General features: G+C 42.3%; 1 protein-coding gene across 1 annotated transcript in view; it reads right to left on the bottom strand.

Annotated features, from left to right (window-relative positions):
- Window positions 1–484: 484 nt before the first annotated feature.
- Window positions 485–10243, bottom strand: part of LOC142750947 (START domain-containing protein 10-like) — a 54107-nt gene continuing 44348 nt past the window's right edge. Inside the window, exons 2-6 of the mRNA XM_075859928.1 lie at window positions 9773–9920; window positions 7887–7990; window positions 5359–5476; window positions 4392–4444; window positions 485–2977 (exon numbers count right to left, since the gene is read on the bottom strand). Of these exons, the coding sequence (XP_075716043.1) occupies window positions 2747–2977; window positions 4392–4444; window positions 5359–5476; window positions 7887–7990; window positions 9773–9920 (654 nt within the window). The 3' untranslated portion in view covers window positions 485–2746. The remainder of the gene's footprint in view (window positions 2978–4391; window positions 4445–5358; window positions 5477–7886; window positions 7991–9772; window positions 9921–10243) is intronic.

Raw genomic sequence — 10243 nt, 5'->3', positions numbered from 1 at the left:
TTACAAACATCCAAATGGAGGGTCATAATGATGGCGGCTGCGCGAAAAGCACGCAGCCGCGCACCATATGCTGCTGCCACACGGAGCTGTTAAGTGGTTTTTGCGTACACAAAACGCCGCGTTTTTGCGTGCGCAAAAACGCCACGCTCGTGTGAGTGAGGCCTTATCGGAATGAATGGAAAAACGGACTTCCTGTCCCCACATGAGACTGTGCCATTTGGAGTCTCCTATTGCTGGTCACATGACACAGCGGAGGACCAGAAGGAAGTGGATAACTCACAAATACAGCTAGCGGTAAGAAGATTACCCTCACCACAATTTACATAATGTGCCAGAGAATAAAACATTTTTGGGGAGTGCTCCTTTAATTATTGGAAAAAAAAAGTAAAAATAAATAGTGGGGTATTTTCTCCTAATGAATAATGGGACTAACCCCCCCCCCCCACCCCCACAAAAGAAGTCTAATTGTAAATGAGAAGCATCACCGGCTTTTTAACAATTCTTTACTTTTATTAAAACTACAGTATGGCTTTCTGTTCTTTACAAATCTATTGTAATGGTTAAGAGTAACTTGCAGTATCATTTCTCACCACATAGCTGCCTGCAAAAACTTTTCATTGAAAACAAAAGCAAACAGCGCCACCACTCATTTTATTTAGAAAAATATTGGTATTTGAAATGTAATGACCAAAAATATATATACCTTATCTATAGTTTCAAAGAGGTTTTCCAGGTGTTAAATTGGATATGTCTGTTTTAGTAAATAATGGCATTCGCCACGTAATAACTATGCTAGAGCATCTTTTTAGAACTTTGCGTTGTGCCTTTTCTATGCTATTTCTTTTGGAAATGTTTGAATAAATTAACAAAATGTAACACTCTACCAGCACTGACTGGACAGCGTCACACTATGAAGGGACACAACCTGGTTTCAAGGGAACAAGTAATGCTCAGTTGTCCATTTACTAAAATATTTCCAGGAGGAACAACAGAGGAACAGCAGAACTCTAAGAAAATCTGCTCCAGCAATGTTATTTGATGGGGAATACAAGTATTAGCTAAAACAGGCATGTCAGGTGAGCTGGGAGGTCCGATTTAGAAACTTCCTTTGAGTTAAAGGTGGGAGTCTCAGAGCCCAAACCCCACCATTGAAAACTTCATATATGTCGCCATATTTTTTTAAAGTTAGAGTTACGCTTTAACTATACGTTTGTTCAGGAAATTTGGAGCTCTAGAGCTGAAAAACAGAGCTTTGGAGGTATACCGAGATATGGTTTAAAAAAAAAACAAAAACGAATGTTGGACCTATTCAGATAAAAAACCACAAAGCATAATGTTGTTGAAGTATGAAGACCTGTAATGTCAGAGAGACTGGTTGTTAGGGACTTGCTGCTTGACAACACCATATAATAGGCTGTAGCTCTTAGGGCTTATTCAGACGAACATATAATACGTCCGTGCTACGCGCGTGATTTTCACGCGTGTCGCACAGACCTATGTTAGTCAATGGGGCCATTCAGACAGTCCGTGATTTTCACGCAGCGTATGTCCGCTGCATAAAACTCACGACATGTCCTATATTTGTGCATTTTTAACGCATCACGCACCCATTGAAGCCAATGGGTGCGTGCAAATCGTGCTCGGGACATGGAAGCACTTCCGGGTGCCGCGCGTGATGCCCGCTACAGTAGTAAAAACTATGAATGAAAACAGAAAAGCACCACGTGCTTTTCGGTTTGTAAACATAAAAACAGAGTGTCATCATGATGCTGGCTGCGCGAAAATCACACAGCCACGCACCATATGCTGATGACGCACGGACCTTTTGTACTGTCCCGTACTGTAATCATGTTTTCAGTACGGGACAGTAGTTCCACGGAGAGGCAGGGACTCCTAGCATCGTACATAAGTATGATGCTCGGAGCCCGGCTCCCTGCACTGTGTTCGGTCCGGGACTTGCGGCCGAAATACGTCCGTCAATTACGGACGTAATTAGTGTGTGTGCACATACTCTTAGGGATACACATTCTGTCTCGGGTGACTCAGCTGACCAGTCAAATGTGGACTGGTTCTGTGTTGACAGCAGAGAAGGAGAAAATCAGCTTTGATGCAATTCACCTTTACAGCCGGTGTTAAGATTTTTTGAAAAATAGAAATGTAGGTGGAGATTGTCTTTAGAAAAAGTCTTCTAGCTTAGTAACATCTTATACAATGGATTATTTAATGCCAGTGATGAAGCTTTCAACATCTGTAATATGCCAGCTACACCTCCAAGTAGGGTTATATTAAAGGAACACTCCAGGCAAAACTAATGAACGGTGTAATGCCTAGAGCAGGATCTGAGGGGGCGGAGCTTGACACAGGAACTCTTTTTGGTGTTCTTTGAACTTAGGTAGCGCCCTGCATGAAGCATATCATGCTATCACTTTTGCCTGGAGTGTTCCTCGAAGGTCATCAAGGCCAACATCTTCATGAAAACTAGACCATTGGGTAAATGTCAAATAAAGTATATATTATCTCCAAAAACTGAATATAGAAGGATGGGTCTTTCTTTGAAGTCTTTAAATACAGATATTTTATTGGATATATTTTCTTTAGTAAATTGTAAAAAGTAATTGAAATCGTTAGAGCAGGACCAGAAGTCAATGATTAACTGTAAGTACTGGACTATACTTGGGAGCTAAACACAAGAATTAGAAAACTTTCCTAACTCTATGATAGAGTAACAATGAATAGTAAAGAGTGTCTAAGACTCCTTAGTGAGGCCATCTTCATCATCACTGATGTGCGTCCGCTCTTCAGACACTCCACTTTCGTCTATGTTTTCCAGCTCATCTGCCCGCTGGATTGCCAAGTCTTCCAGGTTGACCGTAGCTAGTGTGTTCTGCTCTGGGTACACCCATGGCTTGAAGTGAGGGTCATGCTTTCTCTTCCATTCAGGATACTTTAAACCAGCCTTGTAAATCTTCTTCATTGCCTGTACAGAATCAGGTATATTATATGAAAATAGAGACACTACATGCCTACAATTAGGGATTCGAAACAAATTAGGAACATGTTTTGGTGTATTCACCCAGTGCAGAACCATTACAGCAAAACGGAATGCAAATACATCTGATTTTACCATAATTGTGTTTTCTGCTATCGATGTAAAATCCCAGCATATTACATGTATTTACATGTGACCTATATCGCTTTGCAGTAATGGTGCAGCTGTCTTTCGCACCATTACGCACTGTGTGAATACACCCTAATACAAGGGCTTCTTTATATTAGTGCATTTCGAAGGGAAGCCTTGGGTGGGGTTAAGGTAGTTCTCCCAGAGGCATAGCTTGAAGCTTCTAGGCCCACTACCTACCATGTATCATTCAGAATACTGGTCTTTTCTTCTGAGGCAGGGGTACCCCAGATGAGACTGCACATACAACCCCATAGAGAATGTGAACGGGAGCCGTTCCATTCTCTGAAGCATATGCCGTCTGTGTGGGAACGGCGCATGCGCCATTCCCACACAGACCCAAGCTAAGCTTTTCATGTGGACCGGAAGCCGCTGCCGGACAGCAAGATGACGACTTCCGGCCATATGTTTAGGCGCAAGGAATAGGAGCGTAGACCAGCGGAGGCAGGTAATTTATGTTCGTTTATGTGATGTGTGTATTATGTTCATGTGATACTGTCTGCTGAGCCCTTTATCTAATCCTCCTACACTGTACAGTCGCTCCGAAAATGGCAGTGCACAGTGTAGGAGGTTTGAAAATTCAAACCCTTCCTTCTCCTGGCACTAGCCAGAAGAAAGGAGGGGGGATTGTGTGAGGACATTAGAGGAGAGTATGTCCACCCCAAATCTGCAGCATAAATCAATGAGGTTGCTTTACCACAGTGGCCATGCTGCAATTTTGGGAACCGCTCCCTCTAGTGCCCAGCACATGGAAACGTTATAAATTAGAATCTAATTTATAATATTTCCGGATTTGTTAAAAAATTAAAACAACATGTAATCACTCAAATACGAATTGTTTAACTGAAAAAAAAAAATAAAAAAATTCTACCCACACATTCCCTTTAAATGCCCATTCTCTACAGCTATACCATTCTGCAAACTTAGAATTAAAACTCCTGTCATTAGATAGCTTTGATGTATATAAGGGTCTCTATAGAGGACCGTGAAGGGTTGCCTGCTAAACAGCCCCCCCAAACCCAAAGTTTAAGGGTGATGTCATATTCGTAACTCTTCCTTGTTGGTTATTGCTCCCACACATTTCCACTTCACAATAACTGCGCTTACAGTTGAGCAATACAATGCTTTTGCATGGGGGGGGGGGGAGGAGGGTTCTATTCTAAGGCACGATTTACTGGTGTAGGTTTAGGTTTTGTAATGGAAATACGCTTACCTTTGGAGCCACAAATTGAGAAACTTTATTCACCACCCACTTTGGTAATGACCCTTCAAATGTAGAAGAAAAAAAATATATAAAATATAAACCCAACATTCACATGAGGTCAGCCATTTTGATATGTTGCGACATGTTTAAAGAATGTAAAATGTCCATCTACTTTTGGGTTGCCTAAATATGAAAGCTTTAGGTTATGCATTTTAATGGGACATTTATTCCACAAAATCAACAGCACCACCTAACGGTGAAGTAGTCTTACTGCGCCCTAAAAAGCGTGAACTACTGCAGACTGGTCGTCAACCGTTCTAGTAAAATAATTGTATACATGTGTCTTAAGTTTCCACACACAAAAAAAATATTGAGCAACCCTGCTATGGATTACTTGTGGTTGTGTGTATGCACAAGGTTTGCATTCATAGGATTTTAAAATGCAATTCTGCAATAACACGTCACCACTGCGACCATCAAAAGACTTCATTGTGGCAGAATGGTGTGTCATCCTGCGCCAGCTGACAAAGTAACAGAAAGCAATGGGGAACTCCAGTAACCAGCAATGCTGCTGAATTTACATGTATTATATTACAATTTCTTTAGCCAGTTGACTCTGACCTGGAAGATCCCTTTAATCTACAAAACCGCTCCTTCATATATACCAGAGTTGAATCTACAATTTATAATATCCTCCATAATCTGTGGGGGTGGGGTTTCCATGAAGATCAGGGAATTCATATATTCTTTTCAACTCGAGGACTTCAGATTATTACTTAGCATGGAGTAAATTGGTGTAAAAAAAAAAAGTTCTCGTTTATAGAAGTCTCAGTATTGGCAGGTACGCAAATTCATACGTCAGTCACTAGGATATGCATTTCTTAAAAGTGACGTAATCTTGCCACAATGCAGAAACTGAAGATTTCAGTCAAGAAAACCCTACTAAAACGAAGAAACGGATACCTGGTTGTATTACCTTTTGGGTCGACTTGTGTAAGGTAGTAGAGAACACAGCTGTTGTCTCCGTTGGCTTTTATTAGATATCCAGTCTGCAAGGAAACCGCCCTAACAAAGTCTTTTCGAGCAGGATGTTTCTGCAATGAAAAAGAATTTATAGTGAAAAAAGCAGCTCATATGCCCATCATTAAATAGTGTTCAACTTTGGTCTTACTGAAAGCGTATCAGTCACCAGAATAGGCTACCTTAAATATGGCCAAGTCCGCTGTACTATTAGCCCAAGCGATACGGTGTTTGGCTAACAGAACAAAGAATACAGCAGACTCAGTTCTGAGAGCCTTCCTCACTGACAGCCGGCGTGTATACAGACAAGGAAAGAAAAAAAAAAACATGCATGTCTTGACTGAGATTTCTGGCTATTAGCCCCCTAGGCTGCAAATGAACATGTGGTATAACTTTACAGAAAGACAAGGGAGGGGAGAGGTGAGATCAGAGACTTTGTATTTCTGTGAAGCCTGGATGACTGACAAAATATTGAGGCCTGCGTAAAGTGGCTATTGAGTTACTACAGTACCCAGAAAAAAATAATAATTCTTAAGTATCAATAAAAACAGACCTTTCATGATATTTTATTTACAAAAGTTTCAGTGTTGCCCTTATGGTCATTGATGAACATCAGGATTTGTTCTGAATACCTACTTATTTTAGCACAGAACCGAAGAGTTTTCTTGTAGTACTTTGGAGAACTGCTAAGAAAGACGTGGCTAAAATGTACGTAAAGACCGAGTTCAGGGGCATAACTAGGAAAGACTGGACCCCATAGCAAACTTTTGACTGGGGCCCCCCTCCCCTGGGTGTCACACAACCCCCCCCTTGTAGATAGTGCCTTTTTTTTTACAGCCCCCCCCTGTAGAGTTATCTACAGGGGGTCTGTATGGCGTTATCTACAGGGGGTCTGTATGGCGTTATCTACAGGGGGTCTGTATGGCGTTATCTACAGGGGGTCTGTATGGCGTTATCTACAGGGGGTCTGTATGGCGTTATCTACAGGGGGTCTGTATGGCGTTATCTACAGGGGGGGGGGGTCTGTAGGGAACGCCATACAGCCCCCCCCCTGTGGGGAATGCCATACAGCCCCCCCCTGTAGGGAACGCCATACAGGCCCCCCCCTGTGGGGAATGCCATACAGCCCCCCCCTGTAGGGAACGCCATACAGGCCCCCCCCTGTAGGGAACGCCATACAGGCCCCCCCCCCTGTAGGGAACGCCATACAGCCCCGCCCTTGTAGGGAACGCCATACAGCCCCCCCCTTGTAGGGAACGCCATACAGCGCCCCCCCCCTTGTAGGGAACGCCATACAGCGTCCCCAACCCCCCAAAAAAAATGTGACCTACAGTGTAAAAAGACAAAAGACATGTATCCCCTATCCACAGGATCAGGGATAAATGTGTGATCGCTGGCAGCGATAGGGAGAACGGGGGACCGAAATTCCCCTGAAGTTCTCCATGACTAACCTCGGACTTCCGACGTCTGCGCAGCTCAATAAAAATGAAAGGAGCGCTGGTCACGCATGCGCACAAGCGCGACCGGCGCCCCATTCATTTCTACGGAGCTGCCGACACAGACCCCGGAAGTTCGAGGTTTGTGATGGAGAACTTCAGGGGACTTTCAGTCCCTCGTTCTCCCTATCAATGCCAGCGATCACACATGTATCCCCTATCCTGTGGATAGGGGATACATGTCTTTTGTTTAATGGCAGAGCGGGGAGATACCTCCCTGCTCTGCCGTAGTGTTCAGTGGCGTCGCGCTGTAGCAGCCATAGCGGCTGCTAGCGGATCCTCCGGCCATGGCGGGGGCCTGTGCCGGCGGGAGACATGGGCCCCCTCATGCCGCGGGCCCCGTAGCAGCCGCTACTGCCGCTACGGCAGTAGTTACGCCACTGACCGAGTTGTATGGTTGGCTGTGTGTATAAAGTAAATTGTGGTTGGGTGATACCAACTTCGTGCTCTTTTGTTCATATTTTCTTACAATTTGTGTGAGAAATGGAAAAATGAATATATACATGGCTTTCTGTCTGGTGGTTCAAGTAGGAATTCGGGTATGTGGGAGCTTTTGGAGTCATGTAGGAACAGTAGCAGGAGAACATCTCGGTTGCAGGTAGTGAAAAAAGGGAGCATAAGATTTTGAAGTCATTCTAGATTTCTGAAAAATTGTCCAGATATTCGAGAAATATTTGACCAGTTTGACCCTTGCCAGTTTCCACATTTTTGTGGATGTAGCCAAAGTACCACAGCATAGAAGGTGGCACTGTACATGAGAATGAAATCAATATCTTGGAAAGTTTGTCGAAAGAAGATCTGTTTTTAAACAATTATACTACATAGAAAAAAAAACAGATTGTTTACCATTTGAAGCTGTGATACCTTCTCATCAGGTTGCAATAACTACATTGACCTTTTTAAAAATATTTAATGGATTATTGTAAAATGAAATTAGTAGAGTTACTAAAACTTTACAAAAATGACAGAATATTTATTCAAGACTTACCGGGTGCTTCACAGAGTAATTGATTATCATGTAATCAGTCCCAAGTGGCAGCCAGGACCTCAGGGTCACAAAATCTCTGTTTTTCAGTGGACTTGGGCACTTCCCTGTAATGAAGCAAAATAAGTTGACAGAACAGCATAAAACAGATCATAGCGGGATACATTTTGACTCAAACTACCTTTAAAGCTTTTGTGATGGAGACCAAAAAGTTACTAGATTGAACTACTTGTACTGCCGCTGCAAGTGCTGTTAATATATCAGTTGATATACTGAATTGGATGAATGTAGATATGGTGCAAGATAAATTAACTAAAATAAACGTACACAAGGCCTCGGGACCAGATGGGTTACACCCTAGAGTTCTTAAGGAGCTTAGTTCAGTCCCACTCTTCATAATATTTAGAGATACTCTCGAGACTGGTATAGTGCCAAGGGACTGGCGCAGGGCAAATGTGGTGCCTATTTTCAAAAAGGGCCCTAGGTCTTTGCCAGGTAATTATAGACCAGTAAGCTTAACATCAATTGTGGGGAAAATGTTTGAGGGGCTATATACAGAATTCTGTGACAATAAATAGTATTATAAGTGACAGCCAGCACGGTTTTACTAAGGAACGAAGTTGTCAAACCACCCTGATTTGTTTTTATGAAGAGGTGAGCAGAAGTCTAGACAGAGGGGCTGCTGTGGATATAGTGTTTTTGGACTTGGACACTGTTCCCCATAGACTTCTAATGGGTAAATTAAGGACTATAGGTTTAGAACGTATAGTTTGTAATTGGATTGAGAATTGGCTCAAGGACCGTATCCAGAGAGTTGTGGTCAATGATTCCTACTCTGAATGGTCACCGGTTATAAGTGGTGACCCCAGGGTTCTGTTCTGGGACCACTATTATTCAACTTATTTATTAATGATATAGAAGATGGGATTAATAGCACTATTTCTATTTTTGCAGATGACACCAAGCTATGTAATATAGTTCAGTCTATGGAAGATGTTCATGAATTGCAGGCAGATTTAAACAAACAGTGTTTGGGCATCCACTTGGCAAATGAAGTTTAATGTAGATAAATGTAAAGTTATGCACCTGGGTACCAACAACCTGCATGCATCATATGTCCTAGGGGGAGCTACACTGGGGGAGTCACTTGTTGAGAAGGATCTGGGTGTACTTGTAAATCATAAACTAAATAACAGCATGCAATGTCAATCAGCTGCTTCAAAGGCCAGCAAGATATTGTCATGTATTAAAAAAGGCACAGACTCGCGGGACAGGGATGTAATATTACCACTTTACAAAGCATTAGTGAGGCCTCATCTAGAATATGCAGTCCAGTTCTGGGCTCCAGTTCATAGAAAGGATGCCCTGGAGTTGGAAAAAATACAAAGAAGAGCGACGAAGCTAAGTCATTCTAGAATCTAAGAGGAAAGATTAAAAGAACTATTTAGCCTTGAAAAAAAGACGACTAAGGGGGGACATGATTAAGTTATATAAATATATTAATGGCACATACAAAAAAATATGGTGAAATCCTGTTCCATGTAAAACCCCATTAAAAAACAAGGGGGCACTCCCTCCGTCTGGAGAAAAAAAAAGGTTCAACCTGCAGAGGCGACAAGCCTTCTTTACTGTGAGAACTGTGAATCTATGGAATAGCCGACCGCAGGAGCTGGTCACAGCAGGGACAGTAGATGGCTTTAAAAAAGGCTTAGATAATTTCCTAGAAGAAAAAATATTATCTCCTATGTGTAGAAATCTTTTACTTCCCCGTTCCCATCCCTTGGTTGAACTTGATGGACATGTGTCTTTTTTCAACCATAGAAACTATGTAACTATGTACATGTAACCTACAGGGAAACAGACTGCCCTGGCCATAATAGGTTTCTTACATGAGTAGTACCCAACATCGGCATTCACAGTGAGTCTCCCAATATCATAGGTATCGATCATGTTAGTATCCCATTTCTTGCGGTAGCTGGTGTCATGGAGAACATCATAGAGAACCTCTGCGGAGACATCTTTGCAAATAATACGCATCTGTAAGAGCATGAAAAAGAACAGCGTTAGCATACACACTTTGTACCGTTTTACATTTTGAAGCCTTCAACATATTAAGCAGATGGATCTGTGAAGGATGGTCTATTTGCTTATATTCTCTCTATTAAATTAGATTGTGAATCATCAAGCAGGATGCTGAATTACTAAAATATGTATTCTCCATTATTTTAATGATCTTTCCCCTACATAGTTCTGCTCGAGTCTCAAGGAAATGGGTTATCTTTATGTGATCATCATGTGGCCTTCATGCATCCATGGCTAGCAGGTTGGCTGAACGCCCAGACATAAAATGCAACTATTTG

This window comes from Rhinoderma darwinii, chromosome 3 (genome assembly GCF_050947455.1).
Source record: "Rhinoderma darwinii isolate aRhiDar2 chromosome 3, aRhiDar2.hap1, whole genome shotgun sequence".
NCBI classification, from domain to species: Eukaryota; Metazoa; Chordata; class Amphibia; order Anura; family Rhinodermatidae; genus Rhinoderma; species Rhinoderma darwinii.
This window is presented reverse-complemented; position numbering and strand designations above follow the sequence as displayed.